General features: G+C 32.6%; 3 protein-coding genes across 3 annotated transcripts; 2 read left to right on the plus strand and 1 right to left on the minus strand.

The window, feature by feature from the left end:
• Window positions 1–3,234: 3,234 nt before the first annotated feature.
• SYTB (Calcium-dependent lipid-binding (CaLB domain) family protein) lies at window positions 3,235–7,351 on the minus strand. Its single transcript, XM_012980252.2, has 12 exons — window positions 6,556–7,351; window positions 5,956–6,054; window positions 5,820–5,870; window positions 5,626–5,749; window positions 5,221–5,339; window positions 5,024–5,125; window positions 4,855–4,929; window positions 4,683–4,759; window positions 4,352–4,598; window positions 3,921–4,271; window positions 3,702–3,833; window positions 3,235–3,611 (listed from the first exon to the last, which is right to left on the minus strand). Exons 1-12 carry the CDS (start codon window positions 6,664–6,666, stop codon window positions 3,480–3,482), a joined length of 1,620 nt encoding a protein of 539 aa, XP_012835706.1. The 5' UTR covers window positions 6,667–7,351; the 3' UTR covers window positions 3,235–3,479.
• Window positions 7,352–11,452: 4,101 nt separating this feature from the next.
• On the plus strand, window positions 11,453–12,226 carry LOC105956389 (uncharacterized). The gene has a single exon (XM_012980237.2). The coding sequence runs from the start codon at window positions 11,654–11,656 to the stop codon at window positions 12,224–12,226; it is 573 nt and encodes a 190-aa protein (XP_012835691.2). The 5' UTR covers window positions 11,453–11,653.
• A 3,100-nt stretch (window positions 12,227–15,326) lies between these two features.
• On the plus strand, window positions 15,327–17,391 carry LOC105956369 (rac-like GTP-binding protein 5). The gene is made up of 8 exons (XM_088815715.1): window positions 15,327–15,546; window positions 15,656–15,765; window positions 16,083–16,170; window positions 16,250–16,359; window positions 16,466–16,529; window positions 16,655–16,719; window positions 16,832–16,897; window positions 16,989–17,391. Exons 2-8 carry the CDS (start codon window positions 15,667–15,669, stop codon window positions 17,088–17,090), a joined length of 594 nt encoding a protein of 197 aa, XP_088671841.1. The 5' UTR covers window positions 15,327–15,546; window positions 15,656–15,666; the 3' UTR covers window positions 17,091–17,391.
• The last annotated feature ends 37 nt before the right edge of the window (window positions 17,392–17,428 follow it).

Raw genomic sequence — 17,428 nt, forward strand, 5'->3', positions numbered from 1 at the left:
TTGACGGCGTGAGTGACTGGACGTAGACTGAAAGACAGCCTCATTATCACATAGCTTGACCTTATTCTTCTTCTTCTCCCCTCGTGTCAGAACCCCTGCTTTGTACGGCCGGATAAGCAAACCCAAACGCCGTCGTTTCAACCTTTTTTTGGTCTCAATACGACGCAGTTTCGTTTCGGGTTGTGGGGCAAATGAAATGTAAACACTTTTTGTGCTTTTCCGAGTACGGGTTCGGGTAAATGGGGCCGGGCTAAAGGTTCGGACTGTCCTTACCCAAAAAGACGAATGTACCCCTCTCTCTCTCACTCTATTTTGCTACTACTCAGTAAGTTGTTGCTTGCAATTGGGTATTACCCTTTTGTAACTTCTTCCTATTTTTTTAATTTTTTTTTTTATTTTCACCTGAATTTTATTTATTAAACTCGAGTTAATCAGACTGTTAATGTATTTTCTTTTTATATTGAAATTAATTTGGAATTTTATTAAAAATTCACAATAACCAAGAAATCGATGGAATGTAGATGTTTATATAGAAATTGAACCATTTCGAAAGATATTCTAAGTATTATATTTGTACTTTAGAAAAAAAGGTTAACTTTTATTCTTTAGTAAAAAAAAATATTTGTTAATGCACCTTCTTTTTTTTTTTTATAGAAAATTTCGAACACACTTAATTGAAATTCTGGATTCACCACGGCTTTCATCTGAGGGAGTCAACAACCATAGCTTGTATTTGATTCTCTACGTGCGATTAATCTAATCTAATTCGAATTTTCCAACTCGTCTCGAGTGATTTCACGTCATATAGCTATAATTTCAAAATTTTCATTGGATTGTGAAAGTAATTTGATTATTAAGTAAATTGAGTTTAAATCGATAAAACAATAAACTGATATTATTCTTCTTGAATATTTTTTTAACACGCACTTAATGAAAATAAACACTTTTCAGGATCAACAAAAGAAATAGAAACTTTAAGGTATTAAAGTTTCATGTTAGTTTATTCAACTTTAAGGTTTAAAAAGAACGGATTACGAGATCCCTACATTTGCTGAATCACATCATGTGGTTTTAAACCGTAAATTTACATAAATAACTACTCATTAAACACATACATATGTGTGTTATTACACATAGATCAATGGTGTAGTTCACTAGGTGTATCATGTATGTTCTACAAAACCATAGAAACACGGCTTAATCATTCCCTTAATATTGGATTAATCCCAAGCGTAGACTTGTTCAATTTAAAAATAAGATACTAATTAAGAAGTGAAATTGGTTGCACACCAAAAGTTTAGATTATTGAACAGAAATTCTTATGCTGTGGAGAGAAAAAGAAGCAGCATATATTCCCCAGCCTCTCAAAAAATGTATCCACTACCAAAACAGAACAAATTCACATACATTTATTTATATTTCACAATATATATATATATATATATATATATAGAGAGAGAGAGAGAGAGAGTGATGTGAAGAATATAAACAGGTATCCTCTTTTCTTTTTCTTTTTCTTTTTATTTATTTTATTTTTTTGCTTTAAATTATTTTGTAACAAAGGCATGATAAAAATTGACATGCACGTAATGAAAATAATTTCAAATGCTTTGATGTGACTGAGAATCTAAATGCATGAACTTAGTCTACGGTTGAAATTAGTACATTTATTATTGCGCAAAAAAATGGAAATTCTAGATTAATTTATTACTAAAAAAATTTAATTATAAGAATATAGTGTACATGAGGTTTAATTAGAACGAATTAATTAGAAGAAAAAAAAAACCTCCAATCAATATGAAATTTATTTCCAGTGGGGAGGCCAGTATAAGGTTAGGGGTGGCCATGGACCCCGTCAATTTTTTTCGACCCTCAGTCGAAAAACATTCCACTATATTACACTTGCGTATTTATTAAGTTCATAAACTTTTGTTATTTAGTCCACTCAAAATTCAAGTGAATTCAAAAAAAAAGTCTAATAAAATTTTGGTTTCGCCACCAATTATTAACTTAGTAGGACAAAAAAATGACTATGTGAGTTTACACCATGTTGTACGTGAAAAAATTATGTAGGACAAATATTTATATTTATATATATTTTCGTTAAGAAAATGATGATAAGGTAGCTAGGTGAAAATGAAATAGTGTAGTCTAGTAGTAGCTGGGGCTATGTGAAATGTGACAGACTGACTAAGTTATGATGACCAACTTTTACTAAATTGAAATAGCCATTGGCTCAATTTGTCAGTTTCAATATCTAGTAATTTGATGGACCAGTCACACTGCGTCTGCACGATAACTCAGATGAGCCCGCATCTCTATGTTTAATTTTTACCCATTCATAAATACAAATCTTTCAATTTTAAATATTACATTATAAATATTAGCGTAAATTACAACCACCACCCCTGAGGTATGATCAAATTAGAAAGATCCCCTCTTGTTTGGGTAATTATAACCACCTCTCAACTATAAATCTTCTTACAGTTTTACCATCGCGGTTTCAAATTTAGTGGAATCTTTGAGATTATATGGAATATTATCACTTTTGCACCCATTCGTATTCCACATTTTGAAGCAAGATGATCATAATATGTGTTTTTTGGCTTGTACATATCAGATCGTGGTGCATCAAAAATTGTATTTTTACTCCAAAACGAGTACAAACTAGAGCACATTCCATGAAATCGAGATGATTATGTTGAATTTGACACCATAAGGGTGGAGGTGTAAGAAAATATCATAGTTGAGGGGTAGATGTAATTATCCAAACAAGAGGATTTTTTTTGTAAATTGACCATACCTTAGGGGTGGTTGTAATTTACTCATATATATATATATATATATATATATATATATATATATATATATATATATATATTATTTTAAGTTTGCACCGGGTCAATTTCAAACCGTTAATAGATTGCGAGATGATTGACCAAGTGTGTTCAAATTAGCGAGAGTCGGATCTTTGAGTTCTGGTCAGATCGACGGTTCCGACAAACTTTTGTGTGCGTGGTGGTTCAATTGGTGCCACCCGACATGGGTTCCGATGAGTCGTTTGGAAATTTCATACACTAGTTTACGTGTTGAAGTTTTTCTAGGGTTTCCCGTTTCATCTTCTTCTTCTTTTTCCCTGAAGATCCGTAAAATCTAATCACCGATTCCCGTTGGCGATTATCCAAGAAATTGACATGAATGAATTCGAGCTACTCACGTTATAAATACGTTAAATTTCAAATTCACAACGACAAATTAAAATTAAAATTTAAAAATCCACACCAGGAACAAATCAGATGAATGATTCCTCGTAAAAAAATAAAAGTTCAAACTAATTACGACCGTATCCAAACACATGCACAAATAATTAACGAAAAACTACCGAAACAAAAACAAAGACAAATAATCAATCATTCCTAAAATCAAACAATTCATTGCTGCATATGTTGTTTATTATTCACAAATGTCCGAAATGCCCCTCAAGACGAAGTCCTCCACTGCATCTCGATCTGAATCCGTCCATTCTTGGAGTCGATGAGATGGTACCTCTCGTTTATCCTCTTGTTGCTCACAACATCCGACAGGTATATATCCACATACCCCAAAGATTCCTACGACCAAAAAAATAAACAAATTAAAAATCGAAATATGGTTTTAATTTAATTTTTTTTTGTTTAATTTAATTTTATCAACAAATTTACCTTGGGGTGCAATAAACCCATTCTTTTCGAAGTACTCGTAACTTCGATATGAACCCTTTCATTGGTCGGAGGCTCGTCCAACATGAACTGAAACTCCTCATCCCATCTCGGATCTCTATTTTTCTTTACAACCTACAAAATTGTGACAAATATACGTCTTAAATTATATTTATATTTTCGTATATATATATTATTATTTTTTTAATTTTAATTTTTTACCTTAGTTTTGCGTTCCTCGCCACGAAAGAGTATACGAGCAGAAGGATTGGTATGGTTCTTGCCCTCCAAATCCTGAGCTTCGTGGACTAAAATGACGAGCAAGCCACCGCCAGCTGGCGTTCCTTCCGGAGCCTTCTGGACCCCATCGGAATCTTCCACATTGGTCGGAACCTCGTTCTCCTTAAAGGGTTTGTAGTTGACCAAAACTACGAGCTGTCCTCTCGATTTCTCATTCTGAACATCGTCCGGATTCAGATTCTTGAGAAGATCGAGAGTGAACGTTTTTGGCTCCTCTGGTGTCAGCTCTTTTAACGGGATTACATTCAACCCCATTTTGTCATGTGTCCCAACCTGTAAAACAAATACAATTTTATTTAAATTATAAAATAAAAAATAAAAAAAAATACGAAAAAACAGATATATATATATACCTGTTCCCAATCGAAGACATTGAGCTCTAGAACTTGAGCTTCGGGATCCTTAACAACGAAAGTGAATTCTTCGTTCCATTCGGGATTTAAGTTTTTATGTTTGACCGTCGTTTTCTTGGACGGGAGTTTGTCGTCTGTGAGTTTCAACTTTACATAAGGATCAGATGCTCCTAAAAGATCCTTTTTCTTGAGTTTCATTGCTCTTTGAATATTGACGTTCAGAATTCCCACCGGTTTCTTCATTGCTCTATCGATTCAGAAAAAAACATAAATAGAAAAAATAACGGTAGGATAATAAAAAATAAAATAAAAAACACACATTTCGACTTACTTAGCGGGGTCCATTATCTGAACTTCGAGTCTCTTCGGCCATAGATACATATTCGCAACCTGATCTTTGATAAGTTCCTAAAGAAGCCATAAAAAAAAATTATAAAAAATATACAAAGAAGATAAACTATATGAATTTACGAAAGAAACCCTAATCAGAGCAAATAAAATACCTGCACAATTCTGTATACACCAGGTATTGACATAGCATCAGCACCGAGAAGCTTCACTCCAAAGTCGACATGTGGCTACAAAAAACACAACCACGGTTAACTAACTCTAACCATAACTATCGGGTTTTTTTCTTTTTCTAAGTAAAAAAAAACACAATGAAAAACGTACCTTCTCCATTAAGGAAACGTGTATATTAGCAAAACAAGGGAAGCTAGGAACCAGTGGCTTTAATGTGATACGAGGGCAAGCAAATACTTGCAAGTCCACCACCTAATATTATACACGAGGTTAAAATAAACTATCGTAAAGTAAGAAATTTAATTTGTTACACACTCATTCATATATATATATATATATATATATACCTGGACGGTAGCTTTCAATCCAAATGCCTTAGCAGCAACAAGGATGTTAGGATTAGCTGCCCATTTAAGGCCTAGTTCCATTATCAATTCCTTTTCCTCGGTGTTGTATACTTTAATTCCTGGCATTTCACGGTAAATAATATTGACGATTAAGAAAAGACGATATAAGAAATAAATATCGACTAAGACGTACGAAGGGTGTGTGACTTTTTTTAAAACCGATCATTTCCGTAGGCGGTGGATCACTTTCTCCGTTTTTGCATCATGGAAGAGTTTAAAGTTTCGTATTTTAGCAACACATCGAATTTACTTGGAAAGATGAAGAAAAATAAAACAGAAAAAAAAAAAAAAAAAAAACTAGATAAAAGAACACGCACACGTAAAAGAAAAGTAGCGAAATAAAACCTTCGAAAGTAGGAGGTAGGCAACCCAAAGTAAGAGCTTCAAAATCGACTGAATCGATTTTGTACTTGGGAATTTGCTCAGCTATGATTGGTTCGGCTATTTTCTTCGCCATCTTGCAAATTGCCTAAGGACCTAAAATCGTCAATATTCCGTCGTAAATAATACACTACAACATAAGCATTTTACGAACGTACCTTATCCAGATACGGCCACATATATTCAATGAATTTGTTCAGCCAATCAATCTGCATAGCAAGAGATAATTAGAATCAGTAAGCCATGAAAAAGTAGTGTGAATTTTTTTTCAGACAATTGTGAAATGGAACTCACCCGATCATAATCTGGATTTTTAACCCAAACGGGTATTTCCGGGAGCAGTTGTTCGAGACTTTTGGAATCTTTCTCGACCAAGGGACGAATATCTGGATCCTGCCGAGAATAAATACGAGAAATTTAACATTGTTTAAATACGATTTCACATTCTTCAAAAAAGACTATTTCTACAAAAATGAAACTATCGAAAACCGAAAATCGGATATCCATTGGACTAAATAAAATTTCTACAGCATAAAGCCTCAAAGCTCGAAAAACGTATTTCAATACATCTCCCGTTTATAGTTTTCAGATTCCTACGGCTAGAAATTTTCAGGTAAATTTTCACAAAATTTCCAATTTCCAAATGACAATACGAACACCACATGATCAGGGTATTAACATAAGAATTTCATGGGGGATTAACTCTTCGACAAAATCGAGAACCAATAATTTCTCGAAGAGAATGCAGCTAAATTGAAAATGTCAAATCAACACTCAGTATCAGTAACACTCTTATCAAGAGAAACATAAAACAAACATTCACATAAATAAGAATTAAAAATTAAAGAAAAACAGAAAAAACAAACAATAAAAGAGGGAAAAAATGAAACAAACCTTCACATCAGTTGGCTGCGAGTATATAAACATGAAATACCCAATCACAATCCCAATTGTTGTCCCAATCCCAAATCCAAAAACCCCCATGATTGTGCTTATTATACCCATCACTAATCCTCTCACTAATCACCCCCAAATCACTAATCCTCTCTTCCTCCTTCTTCAAGAAATGTAACAGAGAAAATACAAAAATTAGGGTTACAAAAGGGGACTGAAAAATTCAAGATCCACCCAACCCATAAACCACTACAACACAACAACGATCCACAAACATTACTCCCACGATCCAAAAACCCAAAATTTAAAAAAAAAAATTAAAATTAAAACCGAGAAAAACAGTAAAGAAATGGGCGAAATTCACAAGATAAATATAATAATATCACAGCCATTGTGTGAGGAGAGAGTAATTAAAGAAAACATAAATGCTTGGCCGATTTAGCAGCATTCAGACCCCCCAATATGGATCCACACATAACGGATTTTTTTCCCAAGTGTTTAGGCGCGTGGTGCTACGGATGTCGGCAATGCGGGGTAACGTACAATAACGGCCCCATGCTTTCTTTGATTCAATTGGATAAATTAAATGGGGCCTCGAGAATCAATAATTTTACCTAATTAGGGTTTTAAGATCAAGAACAAAGTATTAAAAACGCAATTTGACCCCTAAACTATTTGATATATCGCTTTCGGTACTTAAAACTACCGGTAATTGTGGCACTTATACCCCCGGTGTTACTCTGCTGACGTGGCGGGCGTTTTTTTGAATCTCACAGCTTTGTATCCGTTTATTTGTGTGACAAAATGACTCTTTTGTCCTCATTTAAAATCACCTTAGAAGAAGTCAAATTAAATTACTCGATATTCGATTTCTTTAAAAATTCGTTTGAGCTTGTTTTGTTAACATAATGAACAAAAATCGAATACATATATATGTGTTTGTTAAATTGTGAATCTCAACCAGAGCTCGAGCTCGATTAGAAAGATATAATATAATATGCAGAAAAATTAAGCTACTCCAGCTCGATTTGTTTTTGGTAGGTTTAATTTCCCATTTTTAATCGTCATTTAAAATACATTTAAGACTTTGTCACGTTTTGAAATTTATTTTATTTTATTTATTTCTTATCTGTCATCTTCGGACATATCGGGCCATGGATAGAAGCAATATTTTGTAAGCATAAATAAAAGACAAAATCTAAAAGTGACTTGTGACAAATATGGATCCCATTGTTGTAAGAATAAATAAGAAGACAAACTCTAAAAGTGACTTGCAAATTGCAACACATATCTTAAACAAATTGGAAAATTTGAATAGAAAAACTCGTCCCAACATCTGAATTTTTTTGGTTCAGAATCCGCGATATTCGAAAATTTTCAACTTTTAGTCACCTGAAATGTAAAATATTTGTAATCGGTGAATGGTCGGAATCGGCGATATTCGAATATACATCAAATTATGTATTGATTTAGGCCGCATTTAATTTGTAGCCCTTACATTTGTTGTATTAGATGGTAATTGGCATGGGTTTAATGGCCCAAAAATTTGGGCTTATCGAGTTGAGGCGGGCCTGAAATGTTAGGAACAAAATTCGGTCAACAAGATAAAATTATGGGTAAATTACAAAAGTCTCCCTGAACTGAAGCTAAATTGCGAATGCATCCTTATCTGTATGTAATTACTGAAACCATCCGAATTTAGTTTCCGTCTTACACTGTCCCCCCAAGGTGTGATTTTTCACGAAATCTTTTTGATTCGAAAGAATATTCCCCAAAAAATTCCGATTCTACCCATGCTAACGTGACATTTTCCTTATGCTACTTTTTAAAGACAAAAATTATCGCAGTGGAGCTTTACATGGAGTGTTTATTCTTCTTAAATAATACATTCACAACTTTTTATTCTGTATATTCTACTAGAATATGTATATTTTTTATTATTTTTATTATTATTATTATTATTATTATTATTATTATTATTATTATTATTATTATTATTATTATTATTATTATTATTATTATTATTATTATTATTATTATTATTATTATTATTATTATTATTATTATTATTATTATTATTATTATTATTTCATTAATTGATAAAATTTAGAAAGTTTGTTTTAATTAGTTTGGTGATTGAAATAAAAGTGTGAGCCCTTAACAAAAGCACCCATTATATATGAGATTTACACCTCGGATGGAATTAGTGTTTTTCCTTTATCACCTTTAATTGTGAAGGGGGGAAAAAGGTTTTTAGCCTTTTCCATCATGGAACATTTACTTTCACAAATATGCAAAAGTACTTTCTTTTTCGCATATTCATGTAATATAATTTTGTTTTCAATTTTTTTTAATAGTCAACTTGTGGAATTTACATTATTTTGTTTTGAATTACAAAAATAATATTCATCGTATACATTAAAAACTCGTAAAGTTGTTTTCAATTTGTAAATAAAATACAATACAAATAATTTTCAGTCAGTATTAACTGATATGATAATCTATTTTTTTGGGCAAATTACGACTAGCCCCTTGAGAAAAGGTTCAAATATTATTTTGTTTGAGTAATTACAACCAGTCCCCTCAGCTATGTATTGTCTCACGAAAAAAAATTCTCATTTAATAGGTAAATTTGATATTGTAAGAACATACGTATATTATAAGACGATACATAATTGATGGGATATAGTTGTAATTATCCAAACAAAATGGGAGGTTTTGTAATTTGACCTGACTTCAAAGGGTTTTGCCGTAATTTTTTTTTTTTTTTTTTAAATCTCATGCCAATTCCAATTATTTCTCCACAGACGTATAAAACGATACATAGTTAAGAACTAATAATACTGTGAAAAACTGGAGAAAATACGACTAATTAGGAACGGGGGAAATAATTATTGATCGAGTTGCATTAATTAGCAAAACTTGTACATCATTGCCCTACCTAATTAATCATCTGAAAAAAATAATTAAGTAATCCATCAAATGCTTCTGCAATTTTTTAAGTTTGCCATCGTTTTCTTGAGAAGCAATAAACTAAATTTCAAAATTAGAAAAAAAAATACATATATTACAACTAGCTAACAAGAATAAGTATAAATTGAACTAATTAATGCTGGGAGACAACTCATATTAATTGGATTACTTAAGCAAGTAGCAGTATATCTGTATATATATATATATATATATATTATGTATGCTACTGATGAAACATGAGACATACATTATTAATATCCGACAGAGATATAATATGATATATGTGCTTTGATTTCTTATTTTGGTTTGGTAGGGAGAAATAATTAATTAATTTATAACATTTTTATTTTTTCTAACTTAATAATAATAATTATCGGGTGATTAATTACGTAGTGACAGGCACCGACCATAATTAAATATCGTGTAGGCATGATCGAAGCAGCTTCCTAAAAAAAATATTGAGCTAATTAATGCAAGTTGATGGAATTATTTGCGATTTAGTAATACAAAAATTGTTTTATTTTTCTATATCTTTAATTGGTGTGCTTACTCAAATGTATTTGTCACCTTCAATTATTTCAGACGATTGAGCAAAAAATGGAATTCAAAACTAATCATATAGGTGCATTGGATAAATCTACATTCTCGTTTAATAACTTGCAAATAATACGAGAAACGTAAATCACACTAGATAACGTATAAAGAAAAATTTTCATCGTCAAATTTAGTCGAACAAAACTCGAGTATTTGAGTTTTTTTTAAAAGTAAGTAGTCACTATTCATTTCTTGTAAGTTGAAACCTCAAATTTTCATGGAGGGTTGTGTGTGTAAACTAATTGTTAACTCAATAATAATATTCATCCACATAAATTATGGGCAACCAAAAAAATTGTACCAATTTTGTCAAATTCTATAAATGGACTACATTGAATAACGTATGTAATGGGCAAAGAAAATATATGTATACTTTCGGTGGTCTAAGATTTTTTTAATTTATTTCTGTATTTATATAGTGTTATCGATTTCAAAACAATATCAATCCGTTCATCAAAACAACGTGTTACACTTTTAGATAAGGTCAAATTACGAAAAAAATTCTCATGTTTGGATAATTGCAACCACGCTCCTCAACTATGAAAATATTTTTACACGTTCATTCTTATGGTGTCAAATTCAACAGAATCTTCTAGATTCTGTTGAATGTTCTCTAGTTTGTACTCGTGTTGTGCAAATAGGTAGTTTCAGGCTTTCAGCTGTAACACAATCTGATATACGAACCAAGAATTACATCTTATGATCATCTATTTCAAAATGTAGAACTGAATTGAGGTAAAAACAGGTACAAACCGAAGAATATTCCACACATTCTGGAAAATTCCATACACTGCAATGATGAATGCGTAAGAAGATTCATAGTTGATGTATAATTGTAATTACCCCAAAGAAGAAGGATTTTTTCACAATTTGACCTTATTTCAGGGAATAACTGTAATTTACACTTTTTATTTTAATTGGCCTAAATCAATTCCTTCCACGTGAGGGCAAATAACTTTACACCAAAAAACGTGTACGGCCACGATTGATTCCAACATCACTTTCCAAGGACAAAGATCTACGGTCACCATCGCCATTTCTCATATCACCACAATCCAACGGCTGCCATGCAATCGGCGGCTGCCGCCCATACAACCTTTAATATTAATATTAAATATTAAATATATTTTTAATATTAATAATTTCATCGGAAAATCCGGACTCCGAAATCTTGCATCAGCCGACCCGGTCTAGTGTTGTCGGTTCATTAGGATGAAAATATTATTTAATTTATTAGTAATTAATAAAAAGAAAACCACATTTTTTATTTAAATAAAGTAGCCGTTGGAGGATGATTAATTTTCTCCTCCTCTATATAAAGAAGAGCTTCCTTTCTAGACACTGAATCAAGAACCCCATCTGGGTTTCATATTTACACAAATATTAATATTTTTAATTATTTAATCGTAATTTAATTAACATTTTATCTTGATTAATTAATTAATTTATATAAACATTAGTATTTTAATTTCTTATTTTTGTTAAAAAGAATATTAATTATCTTATTATTATTATTATTATTATTATTATCATGGAGGCGATATCTACGTACAAATCCCACATCGGAAACCCTAAGAAATCAATAATCCACCACCACCACCGCCACCCTTTCATTTCAACGCCGCCGTCGGAGAATTTCTTTCCGCCGCATGATTTAATCCACCATGTTATGGGCGGCGGCCTTCTTCAACCTCCTCCTCCGTCGTCGCTGCGCCGCCCTATTCTGGCGTCTCACTCCTACCCACCATACTCAGTGCAGCTCCAGCAACCACCTCTACTTCCACTTCCCGCCGCCGCACCCCGCCGCAGCGCCGCCGCACGAGGCCTCTCCTGCCCGCCGGCCGCTAATTATAAGAAAGCCAACAGTCCCAAAAAATCACCAAAATCTCCGACCAAAAAGGAAGAGAAGAAAATTTCACCTAGTGAAGAAGTTGACATGTTTTCCGGTACGGCGGCGTTTGCAGTACTATCTCCGCCGCCGAGCAGTTTGCCTCTGCCGACTTTTTCTGTGAGGCCAAAGGCGCTCATCAGCTGCTGCAAGGCAGAGGCTGCTGCCGGAATAGATACCGGAGCAACTGACAATCTCCGGCGACTGATCCGGTGAATATGCATGATCTACAATATATTAATTATATATATTAGCAAATAAAAACACACACTGAAGAGTGTATGTATGTGGGTTTGTATGTATGTTGAATGTTGATTCTGCCAATTAATTACCTCATGTATTTTTGTAATGAGGTTAAGGAAGAAGAAGATTAATCATATAATATTATAGCAATGTAATTTGTTTTAAGTGGGTTTTTTTATTGTTTTAATATAATGTATTAACTCAATAATAATAAGTAATTAAATGATTGTTATTTCATCAGTCTATATTTTATGTTTGTCTAAAAGAATTCTTGCATTTAATTTCATATTTTATTTAAATTTAATTATATTCTAGTATTTAATATCATATTCTAGCAGATTTTTTGTTATTTTGACAAATAAGATATGGAACTTATGTCGTTGTCTAAAAAAATTCTTGTATTTAATATCATATTTTATTTAAATTTAATTTTATTCTAGTATTTAATATCATATTCTAGCAGTTTTTTTTTTTTTTTTTTTTTTGACAAATAAGATATGGAACTTATGTTGTAGATAGTATTGTGATAAAAAAAAATCATTTGGGCCAAAGAAAAGCCCAAATAAATAAATGGACCCATTAATTATTTTCATGATTTTTGTTAGCCCTCTGGGCTGGGTTCACTTCGTTATATGAGGCTCATTAAAAACATTTCAATTTTTATTCCATTTATTATTATTTTTAAATTCAAAAAAATAAATAAGCAATTCAATATTTAATCACTTTTCAGATATATTATTGCCTTTTTGTGAATTTATGGTTTTATCATGTATTGCTCAACCGATTTTTTTTTTTTTTAATAACTCTTTTTTAGTTCTTTGTATAACACTGATGATGTAATAAGGTAGGGATCACAATTTACTCAATTTGAACCGGATTTGGTCAGGATCCACGTGGATCTAAATGAACCTATATGAATGGATCTCTAAATTGGATCGAACTTGGATCGATCCGGAAGGGATTTACATGGATGCATTCATTATTTAGCTCAATTATGCGGTTTAATGTCTCAACTTACGATGTTGAATATCTCAATTGTATAACTCAAAATCCATTATACTCAACTTACACACTTACATATACTCAGACTCACACACACACACTCACACTTTTAACGCGCACACACGTGCACTCCAACACACTTTACACACACACACGCACGTAAACTCACACTCCAACACCCTCTTCACACACATACATATACACACACTCCAACACTCTTTTCGCACACAGGCATATACACACGCTCTAATACACTTTTCACACATGCACACATCTGACACACATATAAACAGTTATACACACTTTTGACGCAAACAGAAATACAAACACCCCAACACACTTTTCACGCACACATACATATACACACGTACACATGGTTAGTGGCCTACTATTATCTTTTGTCTTTTTTTTTCTCTTGAATTTTTATTGAACTAAAAATAAAATACAATTGTGTGTGTGTGTGTGTGTGAGAAAGAGAGAGATATCAAAACGCAAGTGCTTTTCGACTAATCTTTGCTACAATTTGGCCCATTGGATCTATCTTAAATTGAGATTTTCCATATAAAATCGACCACAAATGCAATGATTCAATGCAACATCAATTTATTCTTTTGTTTTTCAATTCATCTGTCATAAGAAATAAATAATAATAATAATAATCATAATAAAAGGGACCACTGAGTGGTCTACCATATCTTACACAAACTACTAATTAATATGCCATAAAATACAATCTTAGCCTGTCCTAAAAAGGGCCCCATCAATGGAATCTCATTATAATAAATAATAAATAATAAATAATAAATAATAAATAAATATATAAATTCATAAAGAATAGGATAAATTACAGCCACCTCCTTCAGATAAACTTAATTTACAAAAAGACCCCACATTTGTTAGCAATTACATCCAGACCCCTGCAGTTTGTAAATTTCTTACATCTACCCCTACAAAAAAGGGCATTAATGTAAGAACGTTACAAATATCAAGGGATAGATGTAATTATGGAATAATAAGGGGTTTATTCGTAAATATACCTTACCTCAGGGGTACAGTTGTAATTTACCCTAAAGAAAAGGATAAAGAGGAATTAAAAAGTAGGTGAGAGGTTGGTCACCCAATGCACATGGGGGTTTTTGGATTTGAGCCCCTCCACCTCCCATGTGGTTTTTTTTTGTCATTAATAGACTTAATTAACAACTCTCTAGAAAACATTCACAAATTAACTTTTAATTTTTTTTCTACAATAAAGTTCTCTTTTTTAAAATTGGGTAAATTACAACCGCCCCCTTAAGGTCAAGTCTATTTAAAAAAAAACTCTCATTTTTTCCATAATTACATACATCCCCTTAAAATTTGTAGATTTTCTACGTTAACACCCTTTTGCAGGGGTGAATGTAAGAAATTTACAAACTACAAGGATCTGAATGTAATTTCTCTAACAGGAGGAGTCTTAGGAAGGTGCTTGTAATTTACCTTTTTTAAAATTCCTGAATTGAAACTCTCATCAAATTCACATTATTAGAGTGTTTGGATAATGAGTTTATTTCCTATTTTTACTCATTATAAGATCTTAAATAAAAAGGTGGGGTAGAGGTACTTATTTAAAAAGATCTTATTTGGTCTCCAACAGCTTATTTTACAAAAAATTAAGATTTTTTTTTTAAATTTACCAAACACTTTGGAAGAGCTTATAAGCTCTATAACATCTTATAAGCTCATTTTAACATCTTATAAGCTTAGCCAAACACCCTCTATATCTTGTAAGGGCAAATTACGGCCAATCCCATGAGATAATGTCAAATTACGAAAAAAATCCATAATGTTTGGGTAATTACAAGCACCTCCTCAACTATGTATTGTCTTACGAAATACCCCCTCCTTCAGTAGGTAAATTTGACATTGTAAGAGTTAACGTGTAAGACAATGAATAGTTGATAAGAATATTGTAATTATCCAAACGTGATGGGGGTTTTCGTTATTTGGCATTACTTCAGGGGGTTGACAGTAATTTGCCATATCTTGTAATAATTCTGATGAAGGGTTTTAAAATAGCTTTTAGGAGCAAGTAGGGAACCAGTCAAATTAGGTAAAACAATTTTCAACCAAGAAAATTTCACACACACACAAGAGGAGAGAGAGAGAGAGAGAGAGAGAGAGAGAGAGAGAGAGAGAGAGAGAGAGAGAGAGAGAGCTGTCATAAAAGCTCGGGCCTTTTTAATTGCCAGCAAAGTACAGAGCACTGCATTTCTGTCCTCAACCACCGGAGGCCACACACACATACACAGCAGGTGAATATAATTCTCTCGTGTCAAGTTTTCACTTCTTATTTCTTGAATCTTGATTTTGGGTTTCAGGAATATATAATTAAATTAAATGTTTTAATTGATGATGAACTAGAGGTGGGAATTATGAGTGCGACGAGGTTCATAAAGTGTGTGACAGTGGGTGATGGAGCTGTCGGAAAAACTTGCATGTTGATTTCTTACACCAGCAACACATTTCCCACGGTCAGTCTTTTTCTTTTTTCTTTTCTGATTTAATTAATTTCATCAAGAATTGGGTTTCCCCCAATTGCATTTTGAGGGTTTTCTTTCCCCTAATTCTTGATTTATTTATAAATTGTAAAGTATGTTGTGAAATGTGATTGATGATCAAGAATTCAGCTTTACACTTTTATTACATCCAATTTACATTTTTTTTTCTTTCTGTTTGTGTAATTCAAATATGGAATCACTGTGTGTGTGTGTGTGTGTGTGTGTGTGTGTGTGTGTGTGTGTGGATGCGCGATTAAATTTCGAACCCCAATTTACCCCTCGTATTACAGGATTACGTCCCTACAGTTTTCGACAACTTCAGTGCAAATGTAGTTGTGGATGGCAGCACAGTCAACCTAGGACTATGGGACACTGCAGGTAATAATAATTTTATTTTCGACATTTTTTTCTCGTGTTCCGGAACATTTTCTTAGTATGAATTTGCATAATGAATTAGGCCAAGAGGATTACAATAGATTGAGACCGTTGAGCTACCGAGGAGCAGATGTTTTCCTCCTTGCGTTTTCTCTCATTAGCAAGGCCAGCTACGAGAATATTGCAAAGAAGGTCCGTTTTTTTTAATTGTTTGAAATTGCTCTACAGTCCTTCCAATAAGTGATATATATAGCTTGTGTTGTCACTTATCTGATATATTTATTTCGTTTTTCTCTAGTGGATTCCGGAGTTGAGGCATTACGCTCCGGGTGTTCCTATTATTCTCGTTGGAACAAAGCTTGGTTAGATTTTTATTTTTATTTAATTAAGATTAAGATGATCTAAAGTTAACTATATACAAGAAAAAAATGAGTCTTTTCGTTTGAAGAGCTTACGTAGGATTTATTGATGCTCTTTTTGGAATCAGATCTTAGAGATGATAAGCGATTCTTTGTCGATCATCCTGGGGCAGTTCCAATTACTACAGCTCAGGTAAGAAGAAGGCATATATATATATATATATATATATATATATATATATATATATATATATATATATCTGATAATTTACAGCCTCCCGTTTTGAGCCTAATTTTCCGTGTAGGGGGAAGAACTCAAGAAACTGATTGGAGCACCTGCGTACATCGAATGCAGTTCAAAAACACAACAGGTACGTAAATGCAACTCTTTTTTTTTTTTTTTTTTTTTTTTTTTTGGGATAAGAGTATATAAAAATAAATTGATGTTGCGTCGAAATGCAGAATGTGAAGGGGGTGTTTGATGCGGCGATAAAGATAGTACTGCAACCACCGAAGCAAAGGAAGAAGAAGAAGAAAGGGAACAGAAACTGCTACATGTTGTGAGAGATAGGTAAAACAACGGAATTTATTATTATTCTTATTCTTAGAAGGTCTTGGGAATATTCGAGTCTCGAGAAAATAACCATTGTAAGAAGGAATATGTAATTGTAACTGTCTGGTTCGTAAACCCTAGTTCTAAATATCACAAGACGAGAAGCTTCTAGAAGATGACGAGTAGGTGTTAAGTGTTGGGGCATTGTATCTTCTTTTCTGTTTTTTAATTTTTATTTTCAATATCCTATTTTCTTCAGACAGTGCTATGTAACTATATACACTTGGTTGTAGGCATTTTGGTTTTCTGGCATTCTGGTTTAAATGGTTTTGAACATGCGTTCGTATCG

This window comes from Erythranthe guttata, chromosome 3, assembly GCF_056151865.1.
Source record: "Erythranthe guttata isolate IM_541 chromosome 3, IM_541, whole genome shotgun sequence".
Lineage (NCBI taxonomy): Eukaryota > Viridiplantae > Streptophyta > Magnoliopsida > Lamiales > Phrymaceae > Erythranthe > Erythranthe guttata.

Excerpts from the sequence above, each read along its gene's own strand:
- SYTB (XM_012980252.2), bottom strand. The coding sequence starts at position 6,666 with ATGGGTATAATAAGCACAATCATGGGGGTTTTTGGATTTGGGATTGGG. Across the intron at positions 5,126-5,220 it reads GATTGAAAGCTACCGTCCAG|GTGGTGGACTTGCAAGTATT; the intron begins GTATATATATAT and ends GTATAATATTAG. Across the intron at positions 3,612-3,701 it reads TGGGTTTATTGCACCCCAAG|GAATCTTTGGGGTATGTGGA; the intron begins GTAAATTTGTTG and ends TTTTGGTCGTAG.
- LOC105956389 (XM_012980237.2), top strand. The coding sequence starts at position 11,654 with ATGGAGGCGATATCTACGTACAAATCCCACATCGGAAACCCTAAGAAA.
- LOC105956369 (XM_088815715.1), top strand. The coding sequence starts at position 15,667 with ATGAGTGCGACGAGGTTCATAAAGTGTGTGACAGTGGGTGATGGAGCT. Across the intron at positions 16,530-16,654 it reads TCTCGTTGGAACAAAGCTTG|ATCTTAGAGATGATAAGCGA; the intron begins GTTAGATTTTTA and ends TTTTGGAATCAG. Across the intron at positions 16,898-16,988 it reads GCAGTTCAAAAACACAACAG|AATGTGAAGGGGGTGTTTGA; the intron begins GTACGTAAATGC and ends GTCGAAATGCAG.